The following is a 21,985-nucleotide window of genomic DNA, read 5'->3' on the forward strand; positions in this document are numbered from 1 at the left end:
CGATTTGATGCCCGGAGTGTTTTTGTTTACATGGTGCGAGGCTAGACCCATTCGCTAGGCAAAAATATTTTTGGCCGCTAGGCGGGTGGGTCTAGTTTACTAGGCTAGGTCTTCAGTATTTTGGTTTATTTCCAACAGTTTTTGGTTGTGGACACCTGGGGGCAGTAGTGGGCACAGGTAAAAGGGAAATACATAATTAAGTTCTGTTTGTTTGCTTATGTGGAATAAAAATAAATAATCTAATTTTTCATTGTATCTAAGAATACCTGAATGTAACAATGTAAGGTGTAGTGTCAAACAGCTTACCTGATTGCTTAGAGTGTGGTGTGTGCTTTGCTTGTGCTTGCCTGTGCCTCTGCTGCTCTTGGCTAAACAAATACATAGGAGGACATGTAACTGATATAACTTGGCACATACAGTACATACAGGAGTATGTTACTACACTACACTATTTCATTTACGTAGTGGATGTTCATTATGTCTAACTATTACAAATATTTTAAGTTCGTTTCTTAGACAAGTATATTTTTTAAGTTTGTTACCTTGTTAACAGTTTCGGCGAGAATCTCCCGCCTTCTTCAGAAACAGTCACCAGATGTCGAGTGGTGACGTGCCTTATCAGCTGATGTTGCGTGCAGGAGGCGTGAACGTCCCGCCCAATTTGACAGGTAGTCCACGCCTCCTGCTGTCAGGTCGCTCCTCCAGGATGGCGCTCCAGGTGTGCGACAGTGCATACGCTCCCTCGTCCCGGTTCATCGTCCTCTGCGCCCGCAAGCGGGCGCAGAGGACGATGAACCGGGACGAGGGAGCGTATGCACTGTCGCACACCTGGAGCGCCATCCTGGAGGAGCGACCTGACAGCAGGAGGCGTGGACTACCTGTCAAATTGGGCGGGACGTTCACGCCTCCTGCACGCAACATCAGCTGATAAGGCACGTCACCACTCGACATCTGGTGACTGTTTCTGAAGAAGGCGGGAGATTCTCGCCGAAACTGTTAACAAGGTAACAAACTTAAAAAATATACTTGTCTAAGAAACGAACTTAAAATACTATTTCATTTAATTCACCAAAACCTTACCTAATCTTCCATTTATATTTGGTGTTTTTCTTTGCTGCTGCTATGAGTCCTGGCTGATTTTCAATGAATGTCTTGAACTCAGTACAGGACAACTGAAAGTTTAGCCTGACTTGAAGCTCAGCCTTCACCATTGCAACAGAGAGTCTGTTTCTTTTATCAGTCCAAGCCGGTTCCAGGCTAGCACCAACTCTCTGCTGGGCCAGAGGAAAGAACGGCTTACGTCAGCGGGGGGGCGGAGTTGTTAAGACCAACAACAATAACAAGACCATGAAAGATCGCCATTTTTAAGCGCCGAGAAGCAGCAGCTGTACAAACGCAAAGTCATCCATTATTATTATTATTGTTGTTGTTACTGCTGCTTCTTCCGTGTTTTTGCTTTGATATTCGCGCCAAGGTTTATGTAAATGTAGCGCCGTAACTGACGTATACAGCGACGTAAGTGACGTATACAGCGACGTAATGACGTATTCAGCGACGTGATGACGTGGCTCCGCTTAGTGGCGCTTAGCACGGGCGAGCTATGGAAAAGCAAACTGGTTCTCAGCTGGCTTGCAAGTTGAAATACACATTTTGCCCATCATGTACAAAAAACCGGGACATTCAGTGTCCCGGATTTTTATATTTTTTTTCCGGGACAGACCATGAAAATCCGGGACAATCAGGAAAAACCGGGACAGGTGGCAACACTAATCACACCTGCTAATACACTCTTCCAGCACTTAGATTACTTACTGCCACATACCTGACTTCACAAAGTCTCGATGAAAACAGTGTCCTTACATGCATGTGCTGATTGGGCTCAAATCAGCATCAGCTGTTTCCCATAATGACTTGGTCCCAAGCGCACATACAACGCACTCCAAAGGATCCCCAAATGTAAATTCACTTTAAGTCTCAGTGAAGGTTAGGCTGTGCCGAGCCACTGTGTTGCTCATGTTCACGTCACTGTATAAGAATGAACAACAGTATACCCATGTATTGCTACAGTTGTGAAATTATTATTATTATTATTATTATTATTACTTTCATGGAAATGAAGTGAGTATACCATTAGGGTTTTGGACCTCTCCATTCAATACCAAGTCCTGCCAAATTTTCTTTTTAATTTTTCCCTTCTACCTTTAGAAATCTCTCTCGATTTTTCTCCCCTGATTATGAATTACTTTTGGTAAACTTAAAAAAATCTGATGTCTTTGTTTCATTCAAAACAATTTGCACATCCAAAAACTCAGCAAAACCTTCCCATACTGATCAATAACAACTAACTCAGCTGAATGAAGCACTACAAGCATGGCCTCTGTCATGGCGGCATAGTTACCATTGCTATGGGGTCACGTGATGGTGCAAAGCCTCTATTGGCTCCAGTTTTCTCCACAACCCTGACATATAAGCAGGATAGATAATGGATGGATGGATAGTTAAGGAAGATGTTAAGGAGGTGTTGTTTTCCAGTGTCAGCCACAAGGAGAAACTGAACTTCTGTCAACTTCTGTTTCATTTTTCTGTTCGGCAGCAGCTTTAATCTGCTGATAAATAATGGCACTTTTAATCCATAAGGCAGTGAAAAAAGCCAGTGATTGTTACTTACACATACACGCACACACTTTTGCTCTTCTGAATCAAGAGTGTGTGTGTGAGAGTTAGGGTAAACAGTGAGAGAGCATACATTATTTCTGTTCTGGCTTTATCATAAAAAGAAATGTGGTAAAAAAAATTGCACAGAGTCATTTAAGGTGAAATGATGTGGAGATATTATGTAAAACAGATGTACCCCATCCAATAGAGAGATAGATGATAAAATGGTGTTTCTTGGAGAAGATCACCATCAGCAAAGTGTGAAGGTACAGACCCTCCACCAGCAGCCAGAAGAAATTAGCCATAATGAAATAGTGAAAAGTGACCAGACTGGCTTTACACCCAACCTGAGGAGCAAAGACAGAAAACAGCAGTATTGTCTTTATGTTCATTTAGAAAGTCACAATAAAAACTTAAAAATAATCAGATTATAAACACATACACAAGTGAGACAAATTAAAGGAAAATATTTCATGGCCACAAACCAACAGAGAAGCTTTTATTCTCCTTGTGACTTTTATTCTCCTTCCACACATCTGTGGAACAGTACTGGAATGATGAAGAACCATTCTGCTAAAAGATCTTCTCTCAGTGTGCTGTGATAATGGAGAATAGACAGTGCTGTGCAACACATCTCTCAGGTGTTCATTTGGGTTCAGATGTGCTGTGTGTGTTCAGTTGTACTAAAAAGTGGTGAGTGTGAAGGCCAGAGTATGTGATTTTTAATCATCCACTGATTTCATGCCTTGTTGACAGGGGCTGACTCATTCTGGAAGAGACCATTAAGATAGAAATGTTTCATCTTGGGATAAAAGTGATCAGTGCTGAAACAGTAATCTGCACTGACACTACATTGTGAAGAGTGGAGACAAACCATGACAGTAAAATAAATACATGTTCTAAACAGCAGAACAGAAACACCAGGGATTTCCTTTCATTTGTCACCTGCAATGTTGGAACTAAAGGCCCAAACCTGTTCCAGCATGATTCTGTTCCTGTGCACAAAGCGAACTCCATGAAGACATGGAGTGTGAAGGTTGGAGTGAATAACTCGAGTGTCCTGCACAGAGTCCTGACTGAACTAAACCCCACTGAACACCTTTGGGATGAACTGAAACACCAACTGCACCCCAGACCTCCTCACCCAACATCAGTGTATGATCTCGCTAATGCTCTAGTAGCTGAATGAACACACATCCCCACAGCCATGCCCCAAAATTTAGTGGAGAGCCTTCCCAGAAAAGTAGAGCGTATTATAACGGCAAACAAGGAATAAATCTGGAGTGAGATGTTCAACAAGGACATATGGATGTGATGGTCAGGTGTCCATAAACTGTTACCCATATAGTGTACATCAGCTCACCAGTGATGGTTGCTTGTCACACTGTGTTCTCTCACTATGAGAGAATAAAATAGCGTCCTTTGTTAACACGGCCACAGATCTCAGGATGAAGGAGAAGAACAGATTAAGATGGATGTAGTTCCTGGTGCAGTGGAGCTTCCTGCAGACATGGAGTAAAATATTAATCAAGTGCTCATGTTCTCCAAAAATCATGCCAATTTCCTTGTGAGCTGAATGTTAGGCAATTTTTAATTCCTCTACCTCCCAGTTTTATAGGAAGATTTCAGCCTCAGTCATATAAACACTATCAAGACAAGACAGAATACCATGGACAGTGTTGATACTCACTGTCACAACTCCTGAATTATGGTCTGTCCAAAATACGTCCAAATACAACTTGTTTAATGACTACATCAACCAGAGGGGTGTGTGTGTGTGTGTGTGTGTGTGTGTGTATATACACCTGAAAAGACACAGGATGGCACTGCCAGTGAGGAGAGCGATGAGAGACAGACTATGTCCCAGTGTGTACAGCGTCTTCACCACCATGTAAAACACCTGCTGCTTAAACAAGTTAAAGAAGTCAGTTTTTTATCACTTTTAGCTCATCTGAAATGTGTTTTTACATTTCTCCAATGAATCACAGCCAGGAAAGACTGAGTGTGAGTGACCCAAGTGACCCCAAAACAAGTCTGAGTCCATCAGTGCAGAAAATCTGAGCCAGGTCAGGACTAAGGCTTTTGTGAGAGAGGAGAGTAATGAGCCTCTTCTCTAAACAACATTCTTTATGCCTTACACAAAACCTGGCAAATTCACACACCATCACATATTCATATAGTCACACTCTTCCTCATAAATGACTGTACAGTACTGATAGCATCAGACTTGAACTTTTATGTGTCCTCAGTGTGTTTAGCTATTCTGAAAATATGCTTTTATATTTAAACTAATCTTTCCTGCTCAAGGTGAAAACACAGTTAAAATAAACGAAGTCAAGACATATTTGCTCAAAATGTAAATAGCTCTAACACTGAGCAACAACATAGTAAAACTAAAATCCCCAGTGAATATACAAAGACAACATTAATTCAGAAAGAAGAAAAATATTTGGACAAGCTTCACTGTGGTGACCGAAAGGTTAAACGAGTTATGGTAAGACAGGAACCAGTCTCTTTGCTGAAGTCAAGACAGGTTCAGACAGGAAGCCAGGCACTTACATGTTGGCAGAGAAAAATCAAGGACCCTCTGTGGAATGTGTTTATGGGGGATGCCCATGGAAAGTATCTGTGGAGTCTCATGAAAGGTGACATAAAAGCCTGTGAAAAGTCAGCAGCATGTTTTATATCAAAATACTATCAAGCCACAGAGCTTAAAGAAGATACAGTGGTGCTTGAAAGTTTGTGAACCCTTTAGAATTTTCTATATTTCTGCATAAATATGATCTAAAACATCATCAGATTTTCACACAAGTCCTAAAAGTAGATAAAGAGAACCCAGTTAAACAAATGAGACAAAAATATTATACTTGGTCATTTATTTATTGAGGAACATGATCCAATATTACATATCTATGAGTGGCAAAAAGAATGTGAACCTCTAGGATTAGCAGTTAATTTGAAGGAGAAATTAGAGTCAGTTTTTTTCAGTCAATGGGATGACAATCAGGTATGAGTGGGCACCGTTTTATTTAAAGAACAGGGATCTATCAAAGTCTAATCTTCACAACACGTGTTTGTAGAAGTGTATCATGGCACGAACAAAGGAGATTTCAGAGGACCTCAGAAAAAGCGTTGTTGATGCTTATCAGGCTGGAAAAGGTTACAAAACCATCTCTAAAGAGTTTGGACTCCATCAATCCACAGTCAGACAGATTGTGTACAAATGGAAGAAATTCAAGACCATTGTTACCCTCCCCAGGAGTGGTCGACCAGCAAAGATCACTCCAAGAGCAAGGCGTGCAATAGTCGGTGAGGTCACAAAGGACCCCAGGGTAACTTCTAAGCAACTGAAGGCCTCTCTCACATTGGCTAATGTTCATGAGTCCACCATCAGGAGAACACTGAACAACAATAGTGTGCATGGCAGTGTTGCAAGGAGAAAGCCACTGCTCTCAAAAAAGAACATTGCTTCTCATCTGCAGTTTGCTAAAGATCATGTGGACAAGCCAGAAGGCTACTGGAAAAATGTTTTGTGGACAGATGTGACCAAAATAGAACTTTTTGGTTTAAATGAGAAGTGTTATGTTTGGAGAAAGGAAAACACTGCATTCCAGCATAAGAACCTTGTCCCATCTGTGAAACATGATGGTGGGAGTATCATGGTTTGGGCCTGTTTTGCTGCATCTGGGCCAGGATGGCTTGCCATCATTGATGGAACAATGCATTCTGAATTATACCAGCAAATTCTAAAGGAAAATGTCAGGACATCTGTCTATGAACTGAATTTCAGTCAAAGGTGGGTCATGCAGCAAGACAACGACCCTAAGCTCACAAGTCATTCTACCAATGAATGGTTAAAGAAGAATAAAGTTAATGTTTTGGAATGGCCAAGTCAAAGCCCTGACCTTAATCCAATCGAAATGTTGTGAAAGGACCTGAAGCGAGCAGTTCATGTGAGGAAATCAGAATTACTTTATTAATCCCCGGAGGGAAATTCAAATTTGCAACCAAGCTCCTGAATCAAGGAAGAAGTAAACATGTCTAAAAATAGAAGATAAAATAGTCTTTAAAAAAGAATAAAAAGAATAAATAAAAATAAAATAAATTTAAATAAGTTCATTAACTTAAGTAAAAGCAAAATGAAGTGATTTTATATACAATGATTCCTATATACATATTGCACCTGAGTTAAGGATACATGGTAAGAAGTGTACCACAGTTATACAGTGGCATTGTACAGCTTGACAGCAACAGGTAGGAATGATTTCCTGTGTCTCTCAGTTGTGGAAGAATCAGCCATTTACTGAATGTGCTCCTATGGCTTATCAGCTCCTCATGTAGAGGGTGGGAAGGACAGTCTGTTTGTTTGTTTTTATTTTGGACAGTGTCCTCTTCTCCAACACCACTGTCAGAGAGTCCAGTTCCACGCCTACAACATGGCCGGCCTTCCTGATGATCTTATTGAGTCTGTTGGTGTCCTTCACCTTCAAGCCGCTGCCTCAGCATACAGGATGGAGCTGGCCACCACAGACTCATAGAACATCTGCAGCATCGTTCGGCAGATGTTGAAGGACCTTAGCCGTCTCAGAAAATAGAGACGGCTCTGGCCCTTTTTGTATACAGTGTCCATGTTTTTGGACCAGTTCAGTTTATTGTCCAAGTACACCCCCAGGTACTTATATTCCTCCACCACGTCCACACTGACCCCTTGGATGTTAACAGGGTTCACCGGAGCCCTGATTCTCTTCAGATCGACCACCACTTCTTTCGTCTTCATCACGTTGAGCTGTAGGTGGTTCTTCCTGCTCCACATGACAAAGTTGTCCACCACCATCCTGTATTCACTCTTATCACCACTGGTAATATGTCCAACCACTGCAGAGTCATCAGAAAATTTCTGGAGGTGGCAGGTCTCCGTGCAGTAGTTGAAATCAGTGGTGTAGAGTGTGAAAAGGAAAGGAGAAAGGACAGTCCCTTGTGGAGTCCTGGTATTGCTGATCACTCTGTCCGACACACAGCCCTGCAAGTGCATGTACTGTGGTCTGCCAGTCAAATAATCTACAATCCAGGACACCAGTGGGGCATCCACCTGCATCGCTGTCAACTTCTCACCCAGCAGAGCCGGCCGATGGTGTCAAAAGCACTGGAGAAATAAAAAAACATGATCCTCATAGTGCTGGCTGGCTTGTCCAGGTGTCCGTAGACTTTGTTGAGCAGGTAGATGATTGTGTCCTCTACTCCAAGACGGGGCTGGTAGGCGAACTGAAGGGGGTCAAGAAGTGGTTTGACCATAGGCCGGATCTGCTCCAGGATAAGTCTCTCCAGGGTCTTCATAATGTGTGACATCAATGCCACGGGCCTGTAGTCTTCGAGGTCACTGGGACGTGGCTTCTTCGGAACAGGGACAAGGCATGACGTCTTCCACAGCACGGGGACCCTCTGAAGACCCAGGCTCATGTTGAAGACATGCTGAAGTACTCCACTTAACTGGAGGGCACAGGTCTTCAGGGCCCTGGGGCTAACACCATCCAGGCCTGCTGATTTTCATGCATGGAGTTTCTTCAGCTGTCTTCTCACTTGCTCCTTGCTGATGATCAGTGTGGGGGTGATGGGTGGGGGAGGGATGAAGGTGTTTCTTGGTGGGGGTGCTCAGCCAGGGGGTCTGTTGAGGAGGTGCAAGCGAAGTCATGAAATGGGGATGAGGTTGGGCAAGAAGAGGTGGGGGAGGGGAGAGAATGTAAAGTGTGTGGTTGTAGCCATCCCGCAGAAGAATCGTGGTGGTGGTGGTTTGGGGTCATGCCATCAAATCTGTTAAAGTAGATATTCAGCTCATTCGCCCTTTCCACATTGCCATCCATTCCTTCACTGTTGATTGGCTTGTAACCAGTGATGGTCTTCATTCCACTCCACACCTTTCTCATGTTGTTCTGTTGGAGTTTCCACTCCAATTTCATCCTGTACTTATCCTTGGCCTCCCTGATCGTTGCTCTCGGTTCACGCTGTACTCCTCGCACCTCCTCCTTGTCATTGGCTCTGAAAGCCCTCTTCTCATTTAAGAGGGCTTTGATGTCCTTTGTTACCCACAGCTTGTTGTTGGGGTAACAGCTGACAGTCCTAGCTGGGACAATGGTGTCCACACAGAAGTTGATGTATCCCATGATACATCCCACCAACATCCCAGAGTTGAAGCTGTTCTGTATGGAGAAATGGGCTAAAATTCTTCCAAGCTGGTGTGCAGGACTGATCAACAGTTACCGGAAACGTTTAGTTGCAGTTATTGCTGCACAAGGGGGTCACACCAGATACTGAAAGCAAAGGTTCACATACTTTTGCAACTCACAGATATGTAATATTGGATCATTTTCCTCAATAAATAAATGACCAAGTATAATATTTTTGTCTCATTTATTTAACTGGGTTCTCTTTATCTACTTTTAGGACTTGTGTGAAAATCTGATGATGTTTTAGGTCATTATTTATGCAGAAATATAGAAAATTCTAAAGGGTTCACAAGCTTTCAAGTACCACTGTACTTTAACCTTTATTTTTAAATACATTTCTGAGTGGATAGTATCTCCATCCTTGACTCTTGTATGCTGCGTAAATGGGAATAAAAAATATATATTTTTGAGAGTTAAAATCAACCGCAAAGTTGGCATTCGAGCTGCCCCGCTGAGCCAGCCAGCCCTGAGTGTGCGATGTCATAGTGGTAACTGGTTTTAAGGCCAAGGCCTTTGACAGCTATAGACCAAAGCCAGACTCGGCAGGCAAGACTGGTTCAGATTTATTGGAGAGTCTTCAGATTCCTCAGATAGATCTGACTGTGATAGTCCTGAAATTGGATTGCGTGTGTACATTCTACTGCTATACACGTAGAACTGTATCAGTTCGAACCATCGGAAAGTGAATCCGATAGTAACACGTTGGCCACGGAGGCCCCCACCTTATGAGATAAATGCAGAGAACAAAGCTGTCTAGAGAATTGGATTGAATTGAACTGACAGTCTCATGTGACTCTCATTAAAACAGGATAGGCTTTATAACTTGTGCAACACACATGTACATGCATGCATTTTCACTGATAAAATGTAAGAAGCTAATTTAAATAATCAGATGAACTGAGACAATCACATTCTGAAGCAAATTAAATTATCTTATACCGGTAACTTAAATACACAATACAAGTTACATGTATTAATCTAAATGCAGGAGTGTTGTTGTTTCATGTAGCCAAACAAGAATCGCATCTTACTCATCTGTGTTCTCGCCTCTTGAGGGCTGAGCTTGTGGGGTTGATTGTTTTGAAACAATCTGACTTTCAGTTCTTCGTTCATTCGCTTCTTCCACGTGAGGGCGAGATATTGCTGCTGAGGCAAGCATATCCAGCGGAGAAATCTGATGACTGGTCCACTTATTCTCCATTTTCTCCATACTAAGTACTCTGCCATTACTGCTTGACTCACACTCCGGGAGAACTGGTGGAACTGAACTTGCTTTCCTTTTCTTGTGGTTTTCTTTTCCTTTAATTGTTGGTACTGCACCCTCTTTCAATACGGGCTGATAACCAATGCTCCTCAACAGATCAGAGGTTTCGTATGAGTGATCAGTAAAATGTGCCCATGAATTTTTCGCAAAACGCATCCAAATCTTTGCAGTTTGAACATTCTTGGGCCATGAAGGCAACATAAATCCACTTTCTGTTGTGTTGCTGCACTCGCCAGCAACACATCTACATAGCATGCCAATAAATTAGCTCAAAATGGAGGATCAAAGTTGCAGTTAGCTCTGTGTTTTTGTATAGCAAAAATGGTGATGAGACCGATAGCCTTCCTGCTGTGGCGTCACAGATGTCAAGGTCATTTACTCAGACCACTACCTATATGAATCATTTTAATCGTAAAAATTATGATATTAAATTTATTCTTAACACTTAAAACTATTCCTAAGCCATTCTTGAGGTCTCAAGGCATTTATAAACAAAAAGTGAGGCCATGGTTCTGCATGTCTCCTTTAAGACATGAAAGGTAATTCAGGTCTCTGTCCACAAAGATTTAATCTCTTCTCAAGATAGGTTTAGTTTAAGTTCATGATGTATAAAAGAGAAATGGAGGAAATTAATACATGGATGCATCTTGTGATGATTTTCCCAGTGCAATAAACAACTAATACATGTTCAATTTAACCTCAAATTTCTTCAGAAATGAAACTGACTAACCAAATGTTCAGATGTTCTGCTTTAACTCATTGCCAAATCAGCCATAATTCCTCTAAAATGCAATGGAGTAGCATAAAATCAAGCTACAGATGAGCTTTGATGAAGATCAATGTTTATTCCTTCATAAACCTTCAAGAGGGAAACTGTGTCAACTTCACCAATTTCAAAGACAAGATGCCATCAGCTCCTGATACTGTTCAACCTTCTGTTCTCCAGTACATTCCTCACACAATTTACTGAAACCAAGAATCAGCATCTCACCAACATCCCAAAGACCAATAACACATATAGCACACGTACAGTGGTGCTTGAAAGTTTGTGAACCCTTTATAATTTTCTATATTTCTGCATAAATATGACCTAAAACATCATCAGATTTTCACACAAGTCCTAAAAGTAGATAAAGAGAACCCAGTTAAACAAATGAGACAAAAATATTACACTTGGTCATTTATTGAGGAAAATGATCCAATATTACATATCTGTGAGTGGCAAAAGTATGTAAACCTCTAGGATTAGCAGTTAATTTGAAGGTGAAATTAGAATAAGGTGTTTTCAATCAATAGGATGACAATCAGGTGTGAGTGGGCACCCTGTTTTATTTAAAGAACAGGGATCTATCAAAGTCTGATCTTCACAACACATGTTTGTGGAAGTGTATCATGGCATGAACAAAGGAGTGGTCGACCAACAAAGATCACTCCAAGAGCAAGGCGTGTAATAGTCAGTGAGGTCACAAAGGACCCCAGGGTAACTTTTAAGCAACTGAAGGCCTTTCTCACATTGGCTAATGTTAATGTTCATGAGTCCACCATCAGGAGAACACTGAACAACAATGGTGTGCATGGCAGGGTTGCAAGGAGAAAGCCACTGCTCTCCAAAAAGAACATTGCTGCTCGTCTGCAGTTTGCTAAAGATCATGTGGACAAGCCAGAAGGCTATTAGAAAAATGTTTGTGGATGGATGAGACCAAAATAGAACTTTTTGGTTTAAATGAGAAGCGTTATGTTTGGAGAAAGGAAAACACTGCATTCCAGCATAAGAACCTTATCCCATCTGTGAAACATGGTGGTGGTAGTCAAGTCAAGTTTATTTGTATAGCACTTTTAACAATAAACATTGTCGCAAAGCAGCTTTACAGAATTTGAATGACTTAAAACATGAGCTAATTTTATCCTTAATCTATCCCCAGTGAGCAAGCCTGTGGCGACAGTGGCAAGGAAAAATTCCCTCAGACAACATGAGGAAGAAACCTCGAGAGGAACAAGACTCAAAAGGGAACCCATCCTCATCTGGGCAACAACAGACAACATGACTATAACATTAACAGTTTTAACATGAAGTCAGTTTCGTTGATGTTGTAAACTCTTCATTGATGGAAATTTGAGTGCAAAACTGTTCATGACAACTGCAGTCCTAAAGTTAGCAAGTCAACTGTAGTCCTCAGCCATAAAAGCATTACTGTAAGTGTCCAGAGCGTCCTCCAAGTGTGACTTTCAACTGTCCACATGGGGCCGTCCTCCACAGGAGCGATGCGATGAGACTCTAGCCTCATCATGTTATCATGGTTTGGGCCTATTTTGCTGCATCTGGGCCAGGACGGCTTGCCATCATTGATGGAACAATGAGTTCTGAATTATACCAGCAGTTTGCTAAAGATCGCGTGGACAAGCCAGAAGGCTATTTGAAAAATTCAGAAAATCTTGCTGAAGGAAAATGTCAGGACATCTGTCCATGAACTGAATCTCAAGAGAAGGTGGGTCATGCAGCAAGACAACGACCCTAAGCATACAAGTCATTCTAACACAGAATGATTAAAGAAGAATAAAGTTAATGTTTTGGAATGGCCAAGTCAAAGTCCTGAACGTAATCCAATCGAAATGTTGTGGAAGGACCTAAAGTGAGCAGTTCATGTGAGGAAACCCAGCAACATCCCAGAGTTGAAGCTGTTCTATATGGTGGAATGGGCTAAAATTCCTCCAAGCCGGTGTGCAGGACTGATCAACAGTTACCGGAAACGTTTAGTTTAGTATTGCTGCACAAGGGGGTCACACCAGATACTGAAAGCAAAGGTTCACATTCTTTTGCCACTCACATATATGTAATATTGGATCATTTTCCTCAATAAATAAATGACCAAGTATAATATTTTTGTCTCATTTGTTTAACTGGGTTCTCTTTATCTACGTTTAGGACTTGTGTAAAAATCTGATGATGTTTTAGGTCATATTTATGCAGAAATATAGAAAATTCTAAAGAGTTCACAAACTTTCAAGCACCTCTGTAAGAGTTATAAATATACAATGTTAATTTTAATATAATTATGCAAATAATTTGTGACATAAAGCCTGATAAATGTATTGCTGCAGTTCATGCCTTTTATTTTGACATCCATTTTGCTCTCCTACCCGTCTGTACCTGCCTGTCTTGCCACCACTGCTTGCACCATCTACTGCTCCAGCAAGTAAACCATAACAATTACATTCATTTTTTTTTTTCTGGGGCGCTCATGCAATTCTCTCACTGTTTGATAGGCTGTTTGATACCTGAATAATAGTCTAAGGTTCTTTTTTATTACATCTGTTATTTTCATGAATTATTATGTGTAATATTTTGAGATCCTGTTTATGTTGCTTTTGTACATTTCATGGATCATAACTGCTGCCATAACCATCATGGGTCAGGACGTTGAGTTGGTTGGCACTGACCTGGCAGGTACCTTAGTGTTCATCTTGACAACAAGTTGGACTGGAAGGTCAATTCTGAGGCTGTGTACAGGAAAGGACTAAGCGGACTCTACTTTTTGAAGGAACACCTGTTTGCAGCATGATGTCAGAGATCTTGTACCAGTCTGTGGTAGCCAGTGCAGTACTGCTTTGTAGCAGTATGCTGGAGAGGCAGCATCAGAAGTGGAGATACAAAAAAAAAAAATCCAACTGATCAAGAAGGCTGCTATCTGGATGGTTTTGAGGTGGTGGTAGAAAAGAGGACGCCCAATAAATTCATAGCCATTCCGGACAGGAAACAGCATCCCCTCCATGGCATACTGCAGGGTTCCCCAATTATTTTTCCCCAAGAGCATGTCAAGCATGCCAAGCCAAGGGCCAAAATGCCCAGGATTAAACACTCTCACACCCACCAAAACTGAAAATAAATATCCTGTTATGAACACACCTTTTTATATCCGACTCAAACCAGAAATGTTTTTATTTATTGTGCTTCTAACAGCCAAAAACAATTATTAACAGCAGCACTACAGCAAGTGGCATACAACTGGATGGGACTAAATATCCTGAGGAAAGGTAACTGTGCCAACTTTTCTACAAAGGCCTAATATACTGTATTTCTGCATATCAACAATAACATTAATGCTGATTGTTAAGTAGTCCAAACATATGCAACATGTCCATCCAGATAGCAGCCTTCTTGATCTGTTGGATTTTTTTTTTTTGTATCTCCACTTCTGATGTTGCCTCTCCAGCATATTGCTACAAAGAAAAATGCACTGGCTACCACAGACTGGTACAAGGTCTCTGACATCAGTCAATGTGGAACAGCCTTCCACATCAACAGCAGCCTCTCTACATTCACCTCAAAAAGAGCCTTCCACAACACAACAGCAGCATCTCTACAGTCACATTCACCTCAAAACAAGTTGAGCGAGACTGTGAGCAAAGAGTCAGACAGGATTTTTACACACACACACACACACACACACACACGCACACACACACACACACACACACACACACACACACACACAGAGAGAGGAAGACAGACAGAGAGATTTTCAGTTTGTCACTTTTAAAATATGAGGTTAAATACCACAATAACACATGATTATTAGTTTGACACCTATGTCAGTATGTGCTTACCAAATATCAGGCAATAAATACCAAATTGTATTATTAGTTTTTCTTGTGGCAAAGAATATAATTTGCTTTTACACAGACAGCTGCGGTCTGCATTCACATCAAGTATATGGGCTAAGTAATGGTGTGGTCTGGTCAAATAAAACAAAATTGATCAGTCTAGTCAGATCTGAAGTGACAAGTTTCTGGTCAACTTTGTGATTTTTATTTTTTTTTTCCTGCAGGCAATGTTGTTTTTGGTTGAGCTCTGTTAGTGATTATCTGTTACTGGTAATAACAGGTAGAGATGACTGGTTTAGCAAGCTAGTCCAGGAACATAGAGAGCTTGTATGTTTTCTAACGTTTACGCATGCTTTATGGCCTATGCCAGAGGTCAAGTGTATGGTGTGCTGGGATATTATTGTGCACTGAACCAGTCTTAAGATATGCTCATTGGAAAATTGTTGGCCTTTACCATCATCCACTATGTGTATCATCCACTAAGTGGCACTGCCACTTTACTTCTAGTCATTTTCCCCCTTTCTTTACTTTTTTCATATGCACTCTATACAATACTGTATACAGTGGTGCTTGAAAGTTTGTGAACCCTTTAGAATTTTCTATATTTCTGCATAAATATGACCTAAAACATCAGATTTTCACACGAGCCCTAAAAGTAGATAAAGAGAACCCAGTTAAACAACTGAGACAAAAATAATATACTTGGTCATTTATTTATTGAGGAAAATGATCCAATATTACATATCTGTGAGTGGCAAAATTATGTGAACCTCTAGGATTAGCAGTTAATTTGAAGGTGAAATTAGAGTCAGGTGTTTTCAATCAATGGGATGACAATCACGTATGAGTGGGCACCCTGTTTTATTTAAAGAACAGGGATCTATCAAAGTCTAATCTTCACAACACATGTTTGTGGAAGTGTATCATGGCATGAAAAAAGAAGATTTCTGAGGACCTCAGAAAAAGTGTTGTTGATGCTCATCAGGCTGGAAAAGGTTACAAAACCTAAAGAGTTTGGACTCTACCAATCCACAGTCAGACAGATTGTGTACAAATGGAAGAAATTCAAAACCATTGTTACCCTCCCCAGGAGTGGTCAACCAACAAAGATCACTCCAAGAGTAAGGCGTGTAATAGTCGGCGAGGTCACAAAGGACCCCAGGGTAACTTCTAAGCAACTAAAGGCCTATCTCACATTGGCTGATTAGCCAATGTGATTAGCCAACTGATTAGTCCCCCCAGGATTTCGTGGGCCTTTTTTGTGATTGTTGCTGGCTAAAATGTCTAATATTGCGGGGGGGTTTCCAAAAAATTGCGATGAAAGTTGTGGTGTTTTTTAAGTTTTTGTTGCGATTACATTGCGGGAGGAAATGAAAGTTGCGAGAAATTGTTGCGATTTTCTCTTTGTGATTAAAATTGAGTGGTATGTTACCGTAAATATTAAGTTATTACTGAAAAACTATTGAATAAAAAAACAAAGACACTGAGAAATGGTCCTATAAACAACTTTACCAACATAAAAGATTACCAGGACTACAGAAATGCAGAAAAATAGGCTTTACTTATCCAAATGCACCTGTTGGTTCAAAAGTTAAAGTGCATAGAACCTCACAGCACAACATGAACTTACCTTAAAATATAATATAAATGCCTCAGCTTTCATGTAAGAAAAAAAACTATTAATACTAGTACTGTGTGCAGGCAGTCTCTCCTGAAGACTAAATTAAACAATAATTATAAACTAATAAAATAAATGGCTCAGTCTTCATAGAAGAAAAAAAAATTTGAACAGAATCTCACAGTATGATGTTGAAGCTGCCTAAGCAATGGAAAATAAAATACCATTTTGGCAAAAATGTTGGCATCCATTAATTTCTTGTATTAAGTAAAAAATAATGTAAAGTGCGCACAGTCCTTCACTGTAAACATAACACACTTTCAGTAACAGAATTTAAGCCTATATAAACACTGACTCGCACATGCAGTGTTGCCAGATACTGCTGACGTTTTCCAGCCCAAAACATGTTCAAAACCCGCCAAAATGCACTTAAAACCACCCAATTGGGCGGGAAACCACCCAATCTGGCAACACTGCGCACATGCTGCTTCTCTTGAACGTATACACGGAAGTAAGGCGGAAGGTAGTTTGTCGACATCACCTCAAGATGACGCCAACGATTGGTCAAATTTGCGGGAAAGTTGCGATGATTGGATATAATTGCATCGCGGGGATTGGTTGAATTTGCGTTGAAGTTGCAAATCGCAACATCGCGAAATCCTGGAGGGTCTGGCTAATGTTAATGCTCGAGTCCACCATCAGGAAAACACTGAACAACAGTGGTGTGCATGGCAGGGTTGCAAGGAGAAAGCCACTGCTCTCCAAAAAGAACACTGCTGCTCATCTGCAGTTTGCTAAAGATCACGTGGACAAGCCAGAAGGCTATTGGAAAAATGTTTTGTGGACAGATGAGACCAAAATAGAACTTTTTGGTTTAAATGAGAAGCGTTATGTTTGGAGAAAGGAAAACACAGCATTCCAGCATAAGAATCTTATCCCATCTGTGAAACATGGTGGTGGTAGTATCATGGTTTGGGCCTGTTTTGCTGCATCTGAGAAGGAGGATCACTGCTGCCAAAAACAAATATAAAATGCAAATCAAACAACATTTCAAAGACAACAACACCTGAAGCATGTGGCAGGGGATCAGAACAATTACTAACTACAAACAGAACCCCTGTCCACCCTCTACAGTCGACCCCTCCCTCCCTGATCAGCTGAATGCTGCCTTCTCCTGTTTTGACAGTAACACCACCAACATGAATGAGCCATCCCCAGCATCCCTCACCCACAGTCAACATCCTTCACATACCTCCAGCCCCCCTCAGAAAGAGAGACATCCAATGGTATTGCACCAGTACCAGGTAAAGCAGGCCCTGCTCAACATCAATGGCAAGAAGACAACTGGTCCGGACGGGGTCCCAGGACGTGCTCTAAAAGTATGTGCACACCAACTGGCGGCTGTTTTCACTGACATATTCAACAAGTCACTTGAAGGAGGCCATAGTCCCCTCCTGCTTTACAGCTGCAACCATCATCCCCATCCCAAAGCGCTCAGTAGTCACATGCTTGAATGATTATCAGCCTGTTGCACTAACACCAATAATCATGAAATGCTTTGAAAGACTGGTGATGAACTACATCAAAGCCTCCGTCCCTGCTGACCTGGACCAGTACCAGTTTGCCTACAAAACCAACAGGTGCACTGAGGATACCATCTCCCTCATGCTCCACACTGTACTGACTGACCTGGAGAACCCTGACACTTATGTGAGGATACTGTTCGTTGATTTCAGCTTTGTCTTCAACACTGTCAATCCGAGCAAGCTGGTCAACAAGCTACTGTCTCCGGGCCTGGACCACCACCTGGTCCAGCTGGATTAAGGACTTCCTCTCCAACAGACCACAGCATGTGAGACTTGGAGACCTCATCTCATCCAACACCATCTTAAACACTGGCACCCCCCCCCCCCAAGGCTGTGTTCTTAGTCCACTCCTTTACTCACTCTTCACACAGGACTGTTCTCCCATTCATAACTCAAACCAAATATACAAGTTTGCAGATGACACAGCTGTGGTGGGGTTGTGTTGGTTACAACAGCGATGAGGCAGCCTACAGAGAGGAAGTTCAGACCCTCACATCTTGGTGTCAGAACAATGACATGCCCCTCAAGACCAACAAAACAAAGGAGCTTGTCATTGACTTCAGAAAATGACTGGATAAAACACATGCCAGCATGGTGATCTCTGGAGAGGAGGTGGAACAGGTGGGGAGCTTCAAGTACCTCTGTTTTCACCTCTCAGAGGACCTGACATGGGGAATGAACACCAGAGAGGTGGTGAAGAAGGCCCAGCAGAGACTCTTCTTCCTGCGATCCCTAAGGAAAACTGGGCGCTCACAGAAGCTCCTTACCAACTTCTACCAGTGCACCATACAAAGTGGTCTGAGCTATGGATGCATAGTGTGGTTCTCCAGCTGCACCTCAGAGGAAAGGAAAGATCTGCAGCGGATCATCAGGACTGCATCAAAAATTATTGGTACCCCTCTCCAATCCCTGGAACAGATCTACTCTGACAGGCTGAGAAACAGAGCCACAAAGATTAGGACTGACTGCACTCACCCCGGACAATGTCTTTTTGACACCCTTCCCTCTGGCAGGCTTAGGGTCATAAAGTCACAAACAGCAAGACACCAAAATAGCTTCTTCCCCAGGGCCGTAAAAGCTCTGCTGGAGGCCTGATCTGGACTTGGACTCTCACTCTGCACCTTACTGTGTTTGGCTACGTTGAATAATCACATACTGCAATTTATACTGCTGCTTATGCCATTATGCTGCTTTTTAAAAGGTTATATATCTAATTTTTTTTAATTTATTGATATGCTGCTGCGATCTGAGCCCTCAAACAGTGTTTCGTTGTATAGTAATCTGCAATGACAATAAAGAATCCATCCATCCATCCATCCATCCATCCATCCATCCATCCATGCCAGGACGGCTTGCCATCATTGATGGAACAATGAATTCTGAATTATACCAGCGAATTCTAAAGGAAAACGTCAGGACATCTGTCCATAAACTGGATCTCAATCGAAGGTGGGTCATGCAGCAAGACAATGACCCTAAGCACACAAGTCATTCTACCAAAGAATGGTTAAAGAAGAATAAAGTTAATGTTTTGGAATGGCCAAGTCAAAGTCCTGACCTTAATCCAATCGAAATGTTGTGGAAGGACCTGAAGCAAGCAGTTCATGTGAGGAAACCTGCCAACATCCCAGAGTTGAAGCTGTTCTGTATGGAGGAATGGGCTAAAATTCCTCCAAGCTGGTGTGCAGGACTGATCAACAGTTACTGGAAATGTTTAGTTGCAATTATTGCTGCACAAGGGGGTCACACCAGATACTGAAAGCAAAGGTTCACATACTTTTGCCACTCACAGATATGTAATATTGGATCATTTTCCTCAATAAATAAATGACCAAGTACAACCCCGATTCCAAAAAAGTTGGGAAAAAGTACAAATTGTAAATAAAAACAGAATGCAATAATTTACAAATCTCACAAACTGATATTGTATTCACAATAGAACATAGACAACATATCAAATGTCGAAAGTGAGACATTTTGAAATTTCATGCCAAATATTGGCTCATTTTGAAATTTCATGACAGCAACACATCTCAAAAAAGTTGGGACAGGGGCAATAAGAAGCTGGAAAAGTTAAAGGTACAAAAAAGGAACAGCTGGAGGACCAAATTGCAACTCATTAGGTCAATTGGCAATAGGTCATTAACATGACTGGGTATAAAAAGAGCATCTTGGAGTGGCAGTGGCTCTCAGAAGTAAAGATGAGAAGAGGATCACTAATCCCCCTAATTCTGTGCTGACAAATAGTGGAGCAATATCAGAAAGGAGTTCGACAGTGTAAAATTGCAAAGAGTTTGAACATATCATCTACAGTGCATAATATCATCAAAAGATTCAGAGAATCTGGAAGAATCTCTGTGCGTAAGGGTCAAGGCTGGAAAACCATACTAGGTGCCTGTGATCTTCGGGCCCTTAAGGCCAATTTATGCTGACAATGCAGTCCTCGCAGATAGCGTCTGCGTAGCCCCCCCACCTTCACAGACGCTCTGCGTGCACCTCCCAAAAATTGTGACCACCCCAGAAGCCTCGCAGACAGCGTCGCAGACAAGAGGGCTCTGATTGGTCCACTCTACATCCGCTGTACACGCACTTCCACTTCCCTACTTTCCCGGTTTGGTTTGTTTTCACGACCGCCATTTTTAAAAACACGAGCGAAGATGGAGCAGCACGAAGAGCGGTTGATTGAGGAAGTGAGGAAGTATGTACATCTATACGACTCCAGTTCTAGTCATTATAAGTAACCGGAGGATAAACACTCCACTAACCACACCCACCAACTACTCCTAGCGATTTCGTGACTTCGCGCCCCCTTGCGTTGTGGCGGTGAATAACATCGCGCACGCCTATTACTTCCCGCTCAACGATAAATTACAACTGTCTGCGAAAAGCTATCTGCGAAAGCCTTGTCGCAAGAGCATGCAGAGGCCCTTAGATGGCATTGCATCACATACAGGCATGCTTCTGTATTGGAAATCACAAAATGGGCTCAGGAATATTTCCAGAGAACATTATCTGTGAACACAATTCACCGTGCCATCCGCCGTTGCCAGCTAAAACTCTATAGTTCAAAGAAGAAGCATGATCCAGATGCGCAGACGTCTTCTCTGGGCCAAGGCTCATTTAAAATGGACTGTGGCAAAGTGGAAAACTGTTCTGTGGTCAGATGAATCAAAATTTGAAGTTCTTTATGGAAATCAGGTACGCCGTGTCATTCGGACTAAAGAGGAGAAGGACAACCCAAGTTGTTATCAGCGCTCAGTTCAGAAGCCTGCATCTCTGATGGTATGGGGTTGCATTAGTGCATGTGGCATGGGCAGCTTACACATCTGGAAAGACACCATCAGTGCTGAAAGGTATATCCAGGTTCTAGAGCAATATATGCTCCCATCCAGACGACGTCTCTTTCAGGGAAGACCAGGGCTTTGAACCGGTTCAAGGAACGAAAACGAAAACCGGGAACTTTTTCTATTTCACATGGAACAGAAACGAAACCAGAAACTTTATTATTTTTTATGTTCCGGAACAGAAACGCTTATTAAAAATAATGGTAACCGGTTAATACCGGTTTTTATTTCGTTCCTCAAAGTTTCTGTAGCCTACAAATAGTCATTCTTCTCCTGCGCAAGTTTCTATGACCCGCTGGGGTTCACTTCCTGTGTGACGTTCGCTGATTGAATGGAGAGAGCGGGAAGGTGGCCTACTAGTGAGTAAGTGCATTAGAGTGTCTCTGAGCAAAGAAGAGCCTGAACGATGCAACCTCCCTATTGGCTGTTTGTAAAAATGTATCAGTTGTTGCCCTTCCCACTGGAATCACCGCGGGATTGAGAGACGAGACCTGACGAGTTAGTTCGTTGGTAGCAGAACAAAATGTCTGGACACAAATCGGGTTTTCAGAAAAGGAAAGAAAATAAACGGAGGGTCGAAAATACAAAAAAGGAGGCAGAAAATGCAAAACGAGTTTTAAGGTAGGACAAATGGTTACTTTTTAAGGCAGCCCGCCGTGGCTGCAGGCTTTCAGTTGCGTCATTGAATGGTTACT

The 21,985-nt window shown here is 41.9% G+C and overlaps 1 protein-coding gene across 1 annotated transcript in view; it reads right to left on the reverse strand.

Moving 5' to 3' along the window:
* The window catches only part of vipr2 (vasoactive intestinal peptide receptor 2), a 122,197-nt gene that overhangs the window by 43,654 nt on the left and 56,558 nt on the right, over nucleotides 1-21,985 (reverse strand). The window contains 3 exon segments of the mRNA XM_060900562.1: nucleotides 2,852-3,002; nucleotides 4,019-4,157; nucleotides 4,461-4,558. Coding sequence (XP_060756545.1) covers nucleotides 2,852-3,002; nucleotides 4,019-4,157; nucleotides 4,461-4,558 — 388 coding nt within the window.

This window comes from Neoarius graeffei, chromosome 19 (genome assembly GCF_027579695.1).
Source record: "Neoarius graeffei isolate fNeoGra1 chromosome 19, fNeoGra1.pri, whole genome shotgun sequence".
NCBI classification, from domain to species: domain Eukaryota; kingdom Metazoa; phylum Chordata; class Actinopteri; order Siluriformes; family Ariidae; genus Neoarius; species Neoarius graeffei.